Below are 17337 nucleotides of genomic sequence, written 5' to 3' on the forward strand. Positions count from 1 at the left end.
GGGGGCGGGGTCTTCAGGGAGAAACAGAAACAGGCTAGCTAGCACTAAGTTAGTTAACTAACTACTTACTTCCCTTCCAGACTTCGGACTAACGACAAGATGTCAAAAGGCAAAATTACTAAGCTGACAGTGAGCGACGTGAGATTTCCCACGTCTCTGGAGCAGCACGGATCAGACGCGATGGTGTGTAACCTGCAGCACTGCAGCTTTCTAACACCTGCTGCAGATTCAGCAGGATACACTCGCGTTTCCTCATAGACACACACACACAGATACACTGACATGCTGGCTAGCTAACTAGCTATTAGCCGTGTCCACTAGCTATACATGTTGTTGGTATAATATGAGATCAGAGACTGTAAATGTGTTCAACTGCCGGACAGGACCCTGTAGCTAATCATGTGACCGATCCACCTGATCCACAGCACACTGACCCGGACTACTCCGTGGCCTATGTTGTTATTGAAGCTGACGAGGGGCTGAAAGGCTACGGGATCACATTCACTGTAGGAAGAGGGACGGAAATCGGTGAGTGTTAATGCTGCTGAGTAATATTAATCCCCTCAGAGCATAATTATCCGTCTCTGGACCCTGGCAGTCTCGTGGTTTGCTCTGTTAGTGGGCGGTCCAGTCCGCACTGATCCTCTTTTGGCACCGGCAGTGGCAAGAATGCGCCACCTCGTGGTTAACACGTGGCAGGCAAGGCTGGCAATGTAAACAAATATGCAAAAAGTGCAATAAGTAGCTACCCTTTCCAATGATGAGTCACCACTGATACTGCAGTTTACTTACTTAGTCTAATGCTAGGCTTAATCCAAGTTCTAGATACACTATACAACAATATATCTCAATATATAAAGATATATAACAATATATAAAGATATATCTATCTTATGCTTAGTGCTCTGTTCTGCTCTGCTTATACACAGCTCGTAAAATCTCCATATAAATGAGGTGAATGAAGGTTAGAGAGGTATGAACCTTCCCAGCAGGGGAACTGTGCTCTCTGGAGTGATGGAAGGATCCAGAGTATCCAAGACACCCAATATCAGGACCGGGTCTGACTGATGCTCTTGTGGCAGGATGCAGTCAAATCCTCACAGCAATGTTCTAACATCTAGTGTAAAGCCTTAAGCAGAAGAGCAGAGGCTGTTGCTTCAATGAAGTGGGAACAAAGTCCCTATTAATACACTTGATATCAGTAGTAATGTTGATTGGGGGGGGTCTACAAACTTTTGGACATGTTGTATGTGTGCAGTTTTTATTTGGGTTGGATTGATTCAGCTCTCGCTCTCTCTCTTTTTAGTTGTGTGTGCTGTAGAAGCCTTGTCTACACTGGTGATCGGTAAGACACTGGAGGAGATAGTGAGTGATTTCAGGGGTTTCTACAGGCTCCTGACCAGTGATGGTCAGATGAGATGGGTACGTCAACGAAAACACTGCATTTAACCTCTTAAACACACAGCGGCTTATTACACACTATGGTGTATTACTCAGTAACTACAGGGACTTCTGTATAAACTGGTGGGGCTATTCTCTGGTAATAGACAACTGGGTTGTCTGATATGTGAGTTGTGGGCAGGTGCTGATATTCAGTATCTGATGATGCCGATACATAATTTGGATCCATATGGATTAGTATTACAGAAAACATGGATTTGTAGAGGGTTAACTACATATATTTCTTTAATCCTAGCATCACCGGAGTACAATAAATATGTCATATTAATTAGAAAAATTGGCCTAATCTATCTAATCTGATGCCAATATTTTTTAAACCATTATTTCCCATTTTGATATCGATATAACTGTACATTCCTAGGTAGATCCGCTTGGCTTGTATATTTACTGCTTGTACACTGTTCTCTCAATGACAGATCGGGCCCGAGAAAGGAGTTATCCATCTGGCAACTGCAGCCATCCTCAATGCTATCTGGGACATGTGGGCACGTGCAGAGGGCAAGGTGAAACACACTAACACACAACACTTCTATGGTTTGTGCTTGAAAGTTTAGGGTCATTTAGGGTCCGTTTTTACTGGTGTACCAAAATGAATCCCTGAGTGATTGGAATCAGGGAATATATGCAGAGACGGCCAGGGCTTGATCTGAGAAGAATAGAAGGAGGTTCAATTAGATTCAATCCCTCTCCAAAAACAAAGTGCAAACTGCCCTCCTCTATTTGTAAATCACCTGGGATTATTATTAGGAATACTTTAACACCATGTGTCAAGATTTGGGTTGTAGAAGGGCAGTGATGGCTCAGCGGTTAGAGCGCCGGGATATCGATAACAGGGTTCGATTCCTGGGCTCGGCAAGCTGCCACTGTTGGGCCATACCTTTACCCTCTCTGCTCCACGGGTGCTGGAGTTGGCTGCCCACCGCTCTGGGTGTGTGTGTGTACTCACTAACATGTGTGTGTGTGAGTGTGTGTTCACTACCAGATGGGTTAAATGCGGAGGACACATTTCGCTGTACAGTGTACACTGTACAGTGTACACTGTACAGCGAAATGTGTCCTCCGCATTTAACCCATCAATACGTGCACCTTTAATTTAAGATTTACTCACCTAGTTGCTTTGGATGTATTGGGAGTGCCAATGCTCCCATCCGGTCCTTAGATTCCACCATTCCCACCATTCCGCATGTAGCATTAAGCATAAAAACTTGGAAGTGCATGATAAACCTTGTCAAGCTGAATACAGAATACAGAACTCATCGCCTTATATGAAACTAACTGTAATTTAGAGATGGGCAGTATCCACTTTTTTTATACCGCCATACCTTCTCCAACTATTACTGTGGTAGCGCAGATGTTTCTCTGTATCTCATCCTGCGTTACTTCAACCCATAAAATGTTGAAATACTAAGTATAGTTTGCTCATATGGTGACAAACTAAGTGAAAAATGTGCAAAATGTTTAAACCGCTCTGAATCCGCAGGGAGAACCTGGTTGGCATTAGCCAGGTTAGCATGATAACAGTCTGCTCTCCACAAGATAAAATTCAAGTCAGAAACCCCACTTAAAAACGTTTAGGCGAGAATGACTCGAGAATGAGCTCGAGCTACTGCTGTTGAAAGAACCGAAAGCTTTAGTTTTCTCCAGCAATGGTGGATCTGCAGAAAATTACTACATTAAATATTAATTTGAAATATTGGCCAAATCTATCTGATGCCAGTATTTGTTAAACCATTATTTCCAGTTTAAAAAGGCTTGGCTCATATATTTACTGCTTCTATACTGTTCACTCAATGACAGTCAGAATAGCCGCTGCGCTGGTGCTACTATCTAGGCCCTATATAGTACCACCAGCGCAGTTGCTATTCTGACTAACTGCTGCCTCACAGACACAAGTGTTAAAGATAAAAGCTTGTGTCCGACTGATGTTATAGTGACAGAAAGCCAGAATATGCAGAGTGTGTGGTGTTTGGACCTGTATCTGCCCAGCTAGGCTAAGATAAGTTAGCTGGCAGGCTAAACACACCTCAGCACAGTGTGGCTCTCTTAAGTAAATGCACATGGCTGTTTACTAGATAGACCCAGAACAGAACTTTGACATGTAACCCATGTGACCCTCATGGGCACTGATAACTATCCCGGTCATGCTGCTAGCCATCGGCAGCCAGGGTCCAGAGAGAGCACAATTGGAGACTGGCCGATGCTTCCCTCCAGGCACCTTGGCTGCCCGGTGATATTGCAAATATGGGAGAAAATGGTTAAAACAAAAAAAAAAACATGGACATTTTTTCATTTCCATACATTTCATGCACCTAATACTTTTCACCCCTTTTCTCTACAGCCCCTGTGGAAGCTCCTAGTTGACATGGTAAGATCAACAGACCCTATAGCCTAATGCCAGTGCAGTGTTCAGCATTTCAGGCCTTGCTTCCGTGACCCTGTAAGACACTGGAAAAGGCCCAAAACAGGTTTGCGTGTATGTGTCCACAGGAACCCAGACAGCTCGTCCGCTGTATAGATTTTAGATACATCACTGACGCTCTGACCGAGCAGGAAGCTTTAGGTGAGCTCATTATTATTAATAGACAATTAAATGGTGGTTTTCCCAGCACTCTTCATCAGCTTACAAATGTCTTGTGTTTCTGGGAAACAGATATACTGGAGAAAGCCAAAGAGGGAAAGCAGCAGAGAGGTAGGAAGCCACCTACAGACACTTAGTTGACCAAAATTGGTCCCTGTCTTTTAGGACACTGTTACATACAATCAGGTTCAGGGATTAAAGGTATAATTACATAGTTCCTCCATTGTCCAAGACTTGGACGTAATTGGACAATTGACTAATGAGCAGTTTAATGGTCAGATGTGGTCTGTTCCCTTAATTTCATGGAATGAAGGAGATAAAATGAGATGCACAGCCAAGGCTGGCTGTAAATAGACCTGAGTCACTGATGTTTACGGGGGGTCCGACTGTTTTCCTTGAATTATAGAGCTATACTTCCAGCTCAGAATCAGTCCAGTGCTGCAAAAATGCATGGTAGGATGGTGTTTTACAGCACAGTTAGCGACTCAAAAACATGCTGTAAAAGCAACCCAAGAGCTTCTTAAGGCAAATAAATGAAACATTCTTAAATGGTCAAGGGAATCTCATCTCAACCCAACTAAGCAGCTTTTTACTCACTGAAGACAAAACTGAAGGCAGAAAGACCCACAAACAAGCAGTTAGGGCCTGTCAAAGCATCTCAATGTAGGCAACTCAGCATTTGGTGATGTTGAGGGGTTCCAGACTTCAGGCAGTCATTGACGGCAAAGGATCTGTGCCCAAGTATTAAAAACAACCTACCTTTGAAAAAGTGAAATCGGAGGACTGTGTGAAAATGACTGTAATTGCTAAATGGTTGGTGCAGTATTTTTATTAAAGCCTTAAAATTAAAGCTGAACACTTCAGTTACATTTTCAAGTCATAACATTTAATTCTGTGATTTTTATGGCACTACAGTCTCCAGCAATACTCTGAAAAACGTAGAATAATAGATCAGTGAGTACTGCAGGTCTCTTGTTACTAAGTAATAGACAGAGGAAGGTTAGCAATTGTGAATAGCAGCCGCTGCACCAATGAATACACAGCTACATTTATCAGACTCTCTCAAGTCTGGCAAAAAAAGAACACCTGAACAGTTAAAAAACTGAAACAAGTTTACTGTCTGTTGGTAAAACATTTTGTATGTACATTTTAGCTGCTGCTCTTATGCAGAGCCACTTACAAGGTTAGTCGTATTTCAGAGGTGGGCCAATGTAGTGTTAAGGAGTCTTGCCCAAGGACCCTTATTGGTGTAGCTGTCACCAGGCCGGGAATCAAACCCCAGTCTCACATGCTGCTCAGGTGGGATTTGAACCACGCACCTTCAGGTGGGAGGGACATGTGTTCACAGTTAGCCACAAGTGACCACCCTCACTGGCATGTAGTAAGGTCCTCCATGGTGCCACACCAAACACATTAAGTCAGTTCAGGTGGGATTCAAACCTAGCACCTTCACATTAGGAGGGACATTCTATTTTTATGATGTCTGCAACATTTATTGGATTCATGGGTTTTATCATTGTTTAGTAAACTAAACAGTCCCTCCACATATTTCTTATCATACAGTCATGCAAATTCAGCCAGCTTTGTCCAACGCACCTAAGTTTCCATGTCAAATATGTACATTATGTACTATACACTGATCGGCCATAACATTAGCACTACTCACTGGCAAAGTGAAAAACATTGCTTATTATTTATACTGGAGTCTGGGGTGGGCTATATTAGGCAGCAAGCGAGCAGTCAGTTCACTGGGTCAGAGCATCTCCAAAACATCAGGCAGGTCTTTTGGAGGTTTTCTGGTATGCAGTGGTCAGTACCAACCAAAAGGAGTCCAAGGAAGGACAAGCGATGAACCGGTGAGAAGGTCATGGGCAGCTTAGCTGATCACTTATTACTGTAATATGATATTTATTTTGCATGTGACCACACTGTTAGGATAGCTGAGTAGCACGGAACAGCCGCACAGTAGTTCCTTGTCTTTTGGTGGAATTCAGCTTTTGGCTGTTCTAATTGTCTAGCACTTTTCAGGAATGTGGGCTGTCAGGTTGGACTCTGAATTCAGACCCAGGGGAGTGAAGTGGTGTAATGTGGGTGAAAGGTCATGCATTTTGGCTAAACACTCGCTCTGTAATGTTAACACGCCATCTGATCTTAAGTGAGACATCAGTTTGCTTGGACTTGCTTACTAAACAGTTTCTACTAATATCAGTAAGTAAACTGTAAGGAACTGTTGTCTGTCTGATGACATGCATGTATATAAAGTTTTCGGAACAGTGTGATCATCTGCACCTAACAATGTTGTGACCCCATGCCATGTGACCTGTTTGACCCCTGCAGAGGAGCAAATGCTAAAGGAAGGGTATCCAGCCTACACTACCTCCTGTGCCTGGCTAGGCTACTCAGATGAACAGCTCACAAAGGTGTGTTTGTGTTTTAAAAAAAGAATTTAATAGTTTTTATTAGAAACATTAGGATCTGTATCACTGTTAATATTTTGGTTGTAAATATGTTTTAAATTGATTACACAAAAAAAATGATTGATTAAAAAAATAATTTATTTTTATACAAAATTCATGAATCAAAATGATTTTCCAAACTTGAACTCCAAAATATTGCAACTGGGTCATTCTATAGAAGTCTCCATTGTTGTATCCCTAGTCTTTATAAATATATTATATCTGACAAAAACACTTTAGACTTACAGTTTGTTTATATTTTAAAATAATTAATAAATAATTATATTATTTGAACATAACAACACATCAATATTTGCTTTTAATTAATTATGCAGAATTCTAAATATTTTTAAATCAAAACCATTTTTCTGCCATTTAAACTGTAATAACATATGGATGACTGTAACTATTAATTATCAACATGGCTATCAAGTCTGATATAAGTAACATGAAAAAAATGAATTGCCAAATAAATATCATAAAAAATATTATTAATAATTAAAATTAATATTAATCATATTTTTATTAACTTATATAATAAAAGCAGTGAAACCCTGGTGCTTATGTCACTGATGTTACTGTGAAAGATTAATATAATTTTGAATTTTTTTAAATGTCTTAAATAATTTTATACTTTATAAAGGCTTTGTCATTATGAATTAAAAATAAATAAATAAAAACTCTTGCATCATTTAAAAATAAATGACATTAAGTGATTATTCAATTCAATTAATTTTTTTTTATATAGGACTTTTCACTACGAAAGTTGTTTTAAAGCAGCTTTACAAAGATCCGAGCCTCCTTTAAATAAGCCAAGAGCAACAGTGGTAGTGAAAAATTTCCTCAGATCAAGAGAAAGAAACCCTCAGAGGACCCATCCTCCTCTGGTCGACACCGAATAGCTAGATAAAGAGCAAAACAGGAAAAAAACATTGACAAAAGAGAAAATATTAAATGACTGACAACATATGGTTTAATGCCATGCAGCAGCAATTTTCATAGAAATTGTCACTGGCATGTCCTCAGTCTAAACATTTGCATGGTTATTAATGTGTATTCATACAGCAATGGCTTTTAAAACAGGGTCCAAGTTTAAAAAACTGCCATTTCTCTAGAATGGCCCAGCTGATCCATTGAATATTGCATGTATTTAACTTTATTTGGCCTCTAAGATATGAAGAGTTTGTGGTCTTGTGTAGATAAAATATCAATAAAGAAAAGAAAAATAAAACAAAAAACATTGGCATTTATTTCTGATGCAAAAAGCTCATACTGTAAAGTGAAACTAGTAAAAAAAAAAAAAGTAGTTCCACTAGCTTAGGCTAAGGCTTGCATTGTTGATACTCAACAACTGGTGGTCAGCAGGATGCTACAGGTAAGGTAAGGCTACTACAGGTAATAGTATGAGTAGCATTCTGCAATGTGTGTGTGTGAGGTCAGGTTAGGTAACTGTTTGCCTGTGTGCATGCTTGCATAGCTGTGTTCTGCAGCACTGGCTGAAGGATGGACCAGGTTCAAAGTGAAAGTGGGTGCAGATCTGCAGGATGACATTCGTAGATGCAGCCTCATTCGGAAGATGATTGGTCCAGAGAAAACCCTGGTAATTTAGTCAAGCTTTATGACTGAACCCAAAAATACTGCAGTCATTCGAACACCTTGTGATCATGAAAGTGCTGGGTAATGTTGGTATCTCCACTGTCAGATGATTGACGCTAACCAGCGATGGGACGTTGCCGAGGCCATTTCTTGGGTAACCAAGTTAGCAGAGTTTCGTCCACTGTGGATTGAGGAACCCACCTGTCCTGATGATATCCTTGGCCATGCAGCCATCTCCAAGGTAGGGGACGTGTTCGCAGTAAGCCAGTATATCAGTTTGGATTTTGAACACCACAGCACAAAATATAGGGTCAGATACAGGTTTAATTATTATGATTTAAATTAATATGCCAAATTTGTAGGCTACAGTGTGCAAAGTTTCCTTCGTTAGTTCCTTAAACTGCAGCTACAAGACTAACGTAGCCAAGAACTTAAAGCATGAGTAAGCTCAAAATATATATTTCTACTAACTACTACTACTACTAACTACTATCTACTAACATTTCACAGATGTATTCCTTGTAGCATTTGGTTAAAACAAGGTCTTTTGCCAAAAATAACCATTTATTGTCGATAATTGACACTTTTGCTGTTCCAAACCTGGCTAGTGCGCCCCCTAGTGGTTAAGAATTCAGTTCTGCTGTCTGTAACTTCACCTCAATTGATGATGGAATAGTGAGGATTTTTTTGGCGGCCTTCCGAATGTTGACATTCCCAATGGTGGCCACAGCAATGCACAAAGCAGAAAAGTCTGTTTGGCTCCTTACTACCCCCCACCTCCACACCCTTGCTTTCTGCATTTTTCAGATGTGTTGCGAGGGTGAGAGACCCGCTGATAATGAGAGTGGGTGTGCTCTTTAAGAAGGGAGATACCAATAGCTGTGCATTATGATATTTATCGTTATTATGATGAATTACAGTATTCTTCTCATGGACAATGTGAACAATTCTACCACACTGACCAACTACATGTTTCATTACAAAGTGAGCATCATTATTCCTGGTTAACTGGATTGAGTGCAGTGCAGTGCAGTGCAGTGTGTTAAAGACTGAATAATTTGTCCACTGGTTCTTTCTCACCCAATCCCACTTATGAGAGGTCAGAAAAAATAACTACTGAGATGTAGTGCATTGGGAAAATCTTGAAGTATCATTATGCCATATTGCCCATCCCATGTACAGCCCATCAGTTAGCATTGAGCAAACTGCATTCCCAAATCCTCACTGGAGTCAAAATAGTGAGTTGCTCATTTTGTGGACACTGGATGAACTGGGTCGTTATTTTTTATAGTTTAACAGTACATAACAGTGTCAGAACCCAAACAATGAAGACTTTTATTAAATTGTTTGTTATTAGCGTTTGGTGTAACAACACCTCCTTCCCTGTGGCAGACTAGGGTTCAATTCCCCAGCCAGACAAGCAAACCACACTACACCAATAAGAGTCCTTGGGTTCTACAATCAGATAAAAGTCCTCCCACAACTCCACTTTCTCCTACCTGTGTATCATAATTCAAGTGTAAGTTGCTCTGGATGAGAGCATAGACTAAATGCTGTACATTTAAAAAAGTTCTAACAAAAAAATAAAAGTGTATCTTTAAAACTTAACATAAGGTTGATTTAGCGGCTGTTTGATAAAATGCAGTACTCCTAAAAATGTGGATTCATACAGCAATGAGTCAGAGGTTAAAAAGACATTTTGCCATTTCAAAAATGCCATTTCTGTAGAATGAACCATCTAATCCATTCGATTTTGTATGTATTTAAAGTAAGTTACAATACATAAAATAATCTCTTTCATGATGCTAAAGTACACTACCCTACACTGATAGTGTCTAGTGAAAAACTGCTAACATGACATTCACCTACCTGTGAAACATGACTTTATTATTTCTTTTACCAAATTATGTGTAAAATGAATAACTAACGTAAAAACATACATTATATCAAATGATTATTATTTATATGGCTTTTTTAATATTCTCAGTTCGCATATGCTTGTACAGGTTGTTTGTGGAGGCTGATATGAAATTTTTACTTTGCCTAGTCCTAAAGGAGCCGGCTTCCGCCGATCAACCATCAATCAGCTCCTGGAGCCGGATAGTTTACAGCTTAACACAGCTTGAGGCAAGCATGTGATGATTTAGGAGGACAGTTTACACGTTCCTAAGCTTCCAATAATTATTAGCTATATTATCATAGCTCCAGTACAAAGGAAGAAACTACAGAAAGTATGAGGAAAAGGGGGTAAGTAAATTATGCATAAAATGCGTAAATTAAATTTTCCAATGAATTCTCTCTGTTTCAGGCTCTTGCACCTTTGGGTATTGGAGTTGCCACAGGAGAACAGGTAAATCAAGGTAGTTTTAACTGTTGCACGCCTAACATGAATTTATTTATTTGACTAACTGTGTGTGTGCCTGTGTTTGTACGTCAGTGCCATAACAGGGTGATGTTTAAGCAGTTTCTGCAGGCCTCGGCTCTGCAGTTTGTTCAGATTGACAGCTGTAGAGTGGGCAGCGTCAACGAGAACCTTGCCACCATACTGATGGCAGCCAAATTCAATGGTGAGCTCGGGTGTATGTGCGTTTTAGAGATTGTATTAAGGACTGCAGGTTCGCTCCTGCTGGGAATATGAGTGTGGTTACCTTAGTTCCCGCTAAACGTGATGTGTTGATGTAGAGTAAAACTGGGTGTTTGGATGTTTGTAACGCTGCATTTGTTGGCAGTTCCTGTGTGTCCTCATGCTGGTGGAGTGGGACTCTGTGAGCTTGTTCAGCATCTCATAATTTTTGACTACATCTCAGTATCTGCTTGCTTGGATAACAGGTGAGAACGATGCTTTTCTTTTTCATGTCCCTGTATTTGAAGATAGTGCTTCCCAGGTGAAAATGTAGACTATGTTCACATGACAAAGCTGTGAAAAGGTGCCAAAGAATGCACGATGTATAAATAGTAAATGTGTGACTTTGTGGTACAAAGAAAATGTTTAGATGCCTTTTTAAAAGCCTGTTTACACTATTTGAACAGATGTTTTTTTATGATGATGAAAATGATATGTGGTTACATCACTGTGACTGCTCATAGCATAGCTTTGTTTTTAGCACCGTGATGAGAACATTATTTTTTGGCAAATACTCCCGGGTCACCAGATTGCTAGTGGTGGGAGATGAGAGGATGGGCCCCATCAGCTAGAGTTCAGCTTTTAGCTGACACTAGTGGGGCTTTTCCCAGCTGTTAGTTTGGAGAAACAGCTGATTCATGGTCATGCAACCTTAATAAGAAAGTCAGGTCCATGTATTTTTCCCCCAAAATTTAAGTTTCATAGCTGATGTCTTTAACAAAAAGACAAAGCACATCACTGTATACTGTTTAACTGTGAAGGGACCGGTTTCTCAAAAGCTGATCCTAGGCTTCCAATCATCTTAACATGCAAGAGTGAATGTTAAGTGATGCTTGCTTGACTATGGAAGAATCACCTTCATGCAACAAAGCTTTTGGGGAACCCAGCAAAGAGCAGGTTAACACCAAACTGAATGACGCATTTAAATAAAGCCCTCATCTAATGTTTTATGCCAACAGCCACTCAAGAACTTCACCTGGGAAGCCCCACTATGCCTTAACTGTCTGGCTAAGAATGAATAGGAAGAGACTTTGGCAATAGTGAATATTTTGATATTTGCAGTTGACAGGATTTGTAATGTTTTTCTGTTAATGTGCTGATAAGAACTAGAAATTATTTGCTCCGTGATTTGTAACATTCTAATATATCTGATGTTCTGTAAGGATGTGTGAATTTGTGGACCACCTTCATGAGCATTTCAAAAGCCCCACTGTGATCAGAAACGCCCACTACATGCCTCCTAAGGTAAGTCTTCAAATTATTTTCAAACACAGTTAGCTATTAACGGCCTATTAGAAGCCTATTAGAAATAAATAACAAAACGGCACATGAATAAAACATTTTACAGCTTCTTCAGAATGAGCCTGTGATCATTCCATCCAAAAGACAGCAAGAGGTTTTAAAAGGGGTCAGTTAAATCGTAACCGTACTGCTAAACTCAACGTTCGCACATTCCATGCGTCTCAACAGGATCCTGGATATTCAACTGAAATGTTTGACGAGTCCGTGCAGAAGCACCTGTTTCCTCATGGAGAGGTGTGGAGATCAATTCTGGAGAAGAATCAATCTTAACACTTGAAATCTGACTGACTACAAGCTAACCACTGAAACAATGAATCATAGCCTTCGCAACTTGATCCTGTAGTTTTGTCAGTGTGTTTCTTTGCCTCTAACAAACTAATTTCAGTGAAATTTAATTTTGTACTGTAATTCTTGTTTAAGGAGACTTTGCTATCTGTTAATGATAAAAGGTGATAAGGGACATAAGACTTTATTTTGTAGAACTTATTTTTACTTAAGGATTTGTAACATCAAGATTTTTCACTTTTCCAAATAAATTTCACTTTTAATCTGAAGCCGTTTGTTCATTTTTAAGTGGTCAACTTTTACTGTCAGACATTTTCTGTGAAAATATTAGTACTTTGCAAAATAGTTTTAATTAGAAAATGTTTTTTATTTTAAGCATACATTTTTCAAAACCTGGACAACAATACAATGATAAAACCAAATGTAACGTACATTAGTACAAAAGTATTTACATTCTTTTTTTAACACAAATATCACGCACACAAGATATTACCCCTTCAGATCAAGAGGCTGTGGTGTTCAAACTGCCATTTGCATCTTGATAGTGGGGTAGGGATCATAGTCACAGATCTCAAAATCCTCAGCTGTGAAATCATCAATGCATTCCACAGTGCGACGGATCCTCAGTTTGGGGAAAGGGCGAGGCTCCCTCTGAAGCTGTAGAATCAAAATTAAACTGTTAGCAGGAGCATTAACGAACACACACAAATCCATCTGTATTATATACACACAACATACCTGCACTTTCAGAGGTTCAATGTGATTAAGGTAGATGTGGGCATCCCCAAGAGTATGTACGAAATCACCAGGCTAGAATAGAGAAAAGCACAGTCAATACAAGGACATACCTCAACTACACAACAGGGCCGGAACGACCTGTCGGTGGTGCTTTGGCTGCTGTTCTTATAACTCATACAAGGAACCAAAACCGATCAGTTTAAGAGCAACAGTGTTGCTGCTACACTAGAAAGCAATGAAGTCGGGAGCATTACATAGAAAAGAAGACGAAGACAGGGTTTGTGTTCTGAAGTACTTTAACACGCCAGACAGGTTATACATTACAGTACATAGAAAACAAGATAAGAAGCAATATTTGACATAATATGGACAAGGAGGTGATGTTAAATGTTATCAGCTCCACCATATAGGAGCACTTTGTAGTTGTATAATTCCAGACTGTGGTCCATCTGTTTCTCTGCATACTTCGTTAGCCTCCTTTTTTAGCACTGTAGTGACACTGACATGGTGGTGGTGTGTTAGTGTGTTGCGCTGGTGGTACAAGTGGGTCAGACACAGCTAGAGAACAGTCCAACAAGCAGAAACATCCAGCCAACAGCGTCCTGTGAGCACTGATGGAGGACTAGAGGACGACCAACACAAACTGTGCAGCAACGGTTTGCTGAGAATGACCCACCACCCAAATAAAACCTGCTCTGTGGTGGTGCTGTGGGGTCTTGACCATTGTGGAACAGAGTGAAGGGAGGCTAACAAAGTAGGCAGAGAAACATGTGGACTACAGTCCGGAATTATAGAACCACAAAGTGCTCCTATAAGGTAGAGTGTTAATGGTGTTAATCAGTATGGTGCACATTACCTTGAGTCCTGTGATGTGTGCGATCATGTATGTCAGTAGAGCATAGCTGGCGATATTGAAGGGCACACCCAGACCGATATCTCCTGAGCGCTGGTATAATTGGCAAGACAGTTCGCCATCTGAGACATAGAACTGGCACAGAGCATGACAGGGTGGAAGAGCCATCAGAGGCATATCTGAAAAGGAGGAAGAGGCAGGGTACAACTGTAAAACAGGGACTTTGTCACTACTTTGCTGGGGTGTTTTGTTCATTCTAACTTGTTTAGAAACTACATATAGTGAAATAGGGTATTTTAAACATCTTTGCCAGATAGCTACTCTTCTTTGTACTACTCATAATCAGTGATGAGCTCTGGTTTGGTCTTGTGCACTGCATGCATTTTTTCCAATACCTTTAGGGTTCCAAGCACACATAATGATCCTCCTGTCCTCTGGGTTGGACTTGATGGTGTCAATGACTTTCTGCAACTGGTCAACACCTTGCCCGGAGTAATCTAATAATGAGACATTAAAAAGAGCATTTAAACAATTATCTATTACTTAACAAATGCAGTGATTTGTCACCGCTGACTCTTGTGATCCTTTATATCAGCCTGATTACACCATCTACATCCTTCAGCCACTAAGTAGATTGAAATGCCTCAACTTTATTGATCTGAAAGCTGGACAACACTGGACAGCTGGCTCGATGGGTACTGTGATTAAGCAGTGACGCCAAGCTAGCAAGAATGAAATTTGTCTTGTGTAGTAAGGTTTCATGCTTATATATCTTTATATACCGTCTTCTGTCCCAATCATATTAACTGGAGCCTGTACATCATAGGACATACTCTTGTTTCAGTTGGCAAATATCATTTGGAGAATTCTTTCCTATGGAGTGTTATGCAGTATCTTTACTGCAGTCTTTATCTGCACTTCTGCAAATACCAGACCTACCTGTGTGCATGTCTTTATATTCAGCACCAAAGTGCCGCCATTGGAAACCATATACAGGGCCTAGATCACCCTCCTCACGCTCAGTAAATCCACTCTTATCCAGGAAGTCCCGCGAGCCGTTTGCATCCCAGATCTTCACGCCTTTCTCAGAAAGCTCTTTTGCATTTGTTGAACCCTGCAAGATAACCAACTATTGTTAAATGGCTTGGGCTTGTCTCCATACCTCACATTCCCAATTCTTCATCAGTATTCATGTATTTCCATAATGCATTCTGACAAAAAGCTGACTTAGGCTAAACCCAATCAGAACCTTCCCCTTATTTACTGTTGTTTCCTTCCTGTTTTGAATGTAGCGCAATGATTGTGAATGATGGTGGAAAGTCTGATCATTAGAAGATGGCAAGTTTGATCCCCTGTGATGCCACAGCCATCCATTGCTGGGAGTCCCAGAGACAGTTCAAAAGCGAGACGAAGTTCACTGGTTTCATGTCACTCGTACGAGGCACATGCTAGCCCTCACCCTCCCAGCACTGGTGACACGGTGTGATGGGGGCTGTCTCGGCTAGCAGCAGGGAATCGGAAATGACCAAATTAGGAAGACAGACAAAACCCAGCTCTGAAACAGCCCTGAACTCAGATGCCAAGCTGGCCATAATCAGGACTAAGGAATACTTGGAGTACTTAGCACAGAGTGGTGATTATGCTAAATACTCTTAAGTATCCCTTAGACACGATTATGGCCAGCTTGGCATCTGAATTTGTTTTTCTCCCTTGTTTGTGCTTTTCCCCGAAGCACAAAGAGCACAGTCACTGCTCAGTGGGCTGCCATGTCATATGTGCAATGTCATCATTTCAGAAAGATGCCTTAGGTTTTCTTTTCCTAACAAAATCTTACATTAACCAGTAATGTAACCAGATTTAATTCAGCTGAATAATGCATGTTACTTCATGAGGTATTTAGCCAAGTTTAAATAAACAAACTGTTTTACAGTATTTTACAGTATGACATTATTTTGAGGGAGGGGAAAATACATATTTATTTTTCCTAGTATATTTTTTTTTTACATTTTGTACAACTTACCTTTATGAACCACAACAGCTCCTCCAGAATACCCTTCCAGAAGACTCTCTTTGTGGTGAGCAGAGGGAACTGATCTGCACAGGGTCAACAGGGGGAGGGCTGGGTTACAAAACAAGCACTGTTGGCGGGATCTCTCTCTCTCTCTCTCTCTCTCTCACACACACACACACACACACACACACACACACAGGAAGCTGACAAGCTAACGTTTCACACAAAACCACATACATTCAGAATAAACAAGGTTACTATGAGCTAGTATGTCCAAACTAGCTAGAGTCACCCTGTGATATTATCTATATTAGCTAGCTGGATACATGAAGTCGTCGTGGACCAGCTAGCTAACTAACTAACATGGTGAGGGAAATGAACGACTCCAGCTGATACTCTGGAAACGTCAAGAAAGGCCTTGTGAAAACAGCTAAACCACCACTTTCCATGTTCAGAACCTGAGCTTGTGTAGGTTAGCTAACTAACCCAGCTGTTAAGACTGCTGTTCAGAGACCTGCAGTGCAGCTAGCTATAGCTCCAACCCACAGCACTCATGCTGCAGTGAGACCCACCTCTGAGGCTGTATCTCGCCTGTAAGCCGAACACAGACACGACCCCTGTTCCTGTCCGGTCTCCTTTCTTCACTCCATTTTGTAAGATGTACTGGATTTGGTTCAGATATCCGCGTTCATCACAGAACAGGGAGAAACCACCACCACCACCAGCAGCAGCAGTAGTAGTAGTAGCCTCCTCCTTCTTCTTCTCCCCTGCAGACTCCTCTACACCTTCGCTGCACGGCGGCCCGTGGAGGAGTTCAGACGTGGCTGGCATTGTATTTCTGTGCTGAACTGAGCTGCTTAGCTGTAGCTCTGGCTCTGTCTCTGTCTCTGTCTGCTTGTGCACAGCGCGCCTGAATACAATATTCGCGGCATTTTCTTCATCCAATACAAGCTCTGCTTAGCAGTCCCTCCTCACATATGCTCAAGCCCTGTTCCAATAACCCTCTGTTCTCCTCCAAGTCCGCACTTCAGAGGCATGGAACCACGTGCAGACGCAGAGGGCGCAAGACCGCGAGGGCGCCACTTGCATTTGGGACAGGGTCGTGAGGCGTGCAGGCCCTGCATGAGCCCTGCATGAGCCCTACCGGTCAGATTATTGACAAACTCGTGTTTTACAAAACGAGCCAGTGTGCTCTGTGGCTCCATGTAGATTACAAACTCGATGCACGTTCAGTTCATTAAAAAAAAATAATAATGCGTAATAATTCACATTATTTCATTCTTTAGTGTTTTTCTGATGTTAGACATCACACAGCTGCAAAGAAACCGGGTCACTCCGAAGGCCAGTCTCATCGTGCCCATTTTAGCATGTAGAACATGCAGATTTAACATTGTTATTAATATCTTGAAATTTATAAGACCTAAGACATGTGTG

The 17337-nt window shown here is 40.9% G+C and overlaps 2 protein-coding genes across 3 annotated transcripts; one reads left to right on the top strand and one right to left on the bottom strand.

Annotated features, from left to right (window-relative positions):
• On the top strand, positions 1 to 12570 carry enosf1 (enolase superfamily member 1). The gene is made up of 15 exons (XM_072688034.1): positions 1 to 183; positions 426 to 528; positions 1307 to 1422; positions 1878 to 1964; positions 3800 to 3826; positions 3949 to 4021; positions 4112 to 4150; positions 6377 to 6459; positions 7973 to 8095; positions 8198 to 8332; positions 10400 to 10441; positions 10529 to 10658; positions 10821 to 10920; positions 11878 to 11959; positions 12185 to 12570. The coding sequence occupies exons 1-15, from the start codon at positions 100 to 102 to the stop codon at positions 12284 to 12286; spliced, it is 1326 nt and encodes a 441-aa protein (XP_072544135.1). The 5' UTR covers positions 1 to 99; the 3' UTR covers positions 12287 to 12570.
• A 77-nt stretch (positions 12571 to 12647) lies between these two features.
• Positions 12648 to 16759, bottom strand: tyms (thymidylate synthetase). Of its 2 annotated transcripts, none has more exons than XM_072686907.1 (7): positions 16476 to 16759; positions 15913 to 15986; positions 14832 to 15006; positions 14288 to 14389; positions 13896 to 14071; positions 13040 to 13111; positions 12648 to 12958 (listed from the first exon to the last, which is right to left on the bottom strand). In XM_072686907.1, the coding sequence occupies exons 1-7, from the start codon at positions 16732 to 16734 to the stop codon at positions 12821 to 12823; spliced, it is 996 nt and encodes a 331-aa protein (XP_072543008.1). In that variant the 5' UTR covers positions 16735 to 16759; the 3' UTR covers positions 12648 to 12820. The 2 variants fall into 2 exon arrangements, with proteins under 2 accessions (XP_072543008.1, XP_072543007.1); XM_072686906.1 differs by having other exon boundaries at positions 14832 to 15021.
• Between the last annotated feature and the right edge of the window lie 578 nt (positions 16760 to 17337).

This window comes from Salminus brasiliensis, chromosome 9, assembly GCF_030463535.1.
Source record: "Salminus brasiliensis chromosome 9, fSalBra1.hap2, whole genome shotgun sequence".
Lineage (NCBI taxonomy): Eukaryota > Metazoa > Chordata > Actinopteri > Characiformes > Bryconidae > Salminus > Salminus brasiliensis.

Excerpts from the sequence above, each read along its gene's own strand:
- enosf1 (XM_072688034.1), top strand. The coding sequence starts at position 100 with ATGTCAAAAGGCAAAATTACTAAGCTGACAGTGAGCGACGTGAGATTT. Across the intron at positions 1,423-1,877 it reads GTGATGGTCAGATGAGATGG|ATCGGGCCCGAGAAAGGAGT; the intron begins GTACGTCAACGA and ends TCTCAATGACAG. Across the intron at positions 1,965-3,799 it reads GGGCACGTGCAGAGGGCAAG|CCCCTGTGGAAGCTCCTAGT; the intron begins GTGAAACACACT and ends TTTTCTCTACAG.
- tyms (XM_072686906.1), bottom strand. The coding sequence starts at position 16,734 with ATGCCAGCCACGTCTGAACTCCTCCACGGGCCGCCGTGCAGCGAAGGT. Across the intron at positions 15,987-16,475 it reads GGCGAGATACAGCCTCAGAG|ATCAGTTCCCTCTGCTCACC; the intron begins GTGGGTCTCACT and ends GACCCTGTGCAG. Across the intron at positions 12,959-13,039 it reads TTGAACCTCTGAAAGTGCAG|CTTCAGAGGGAGCCTCGCCC; the intron begins GTATGTTGTGTG and ends TTGATTCTACAG.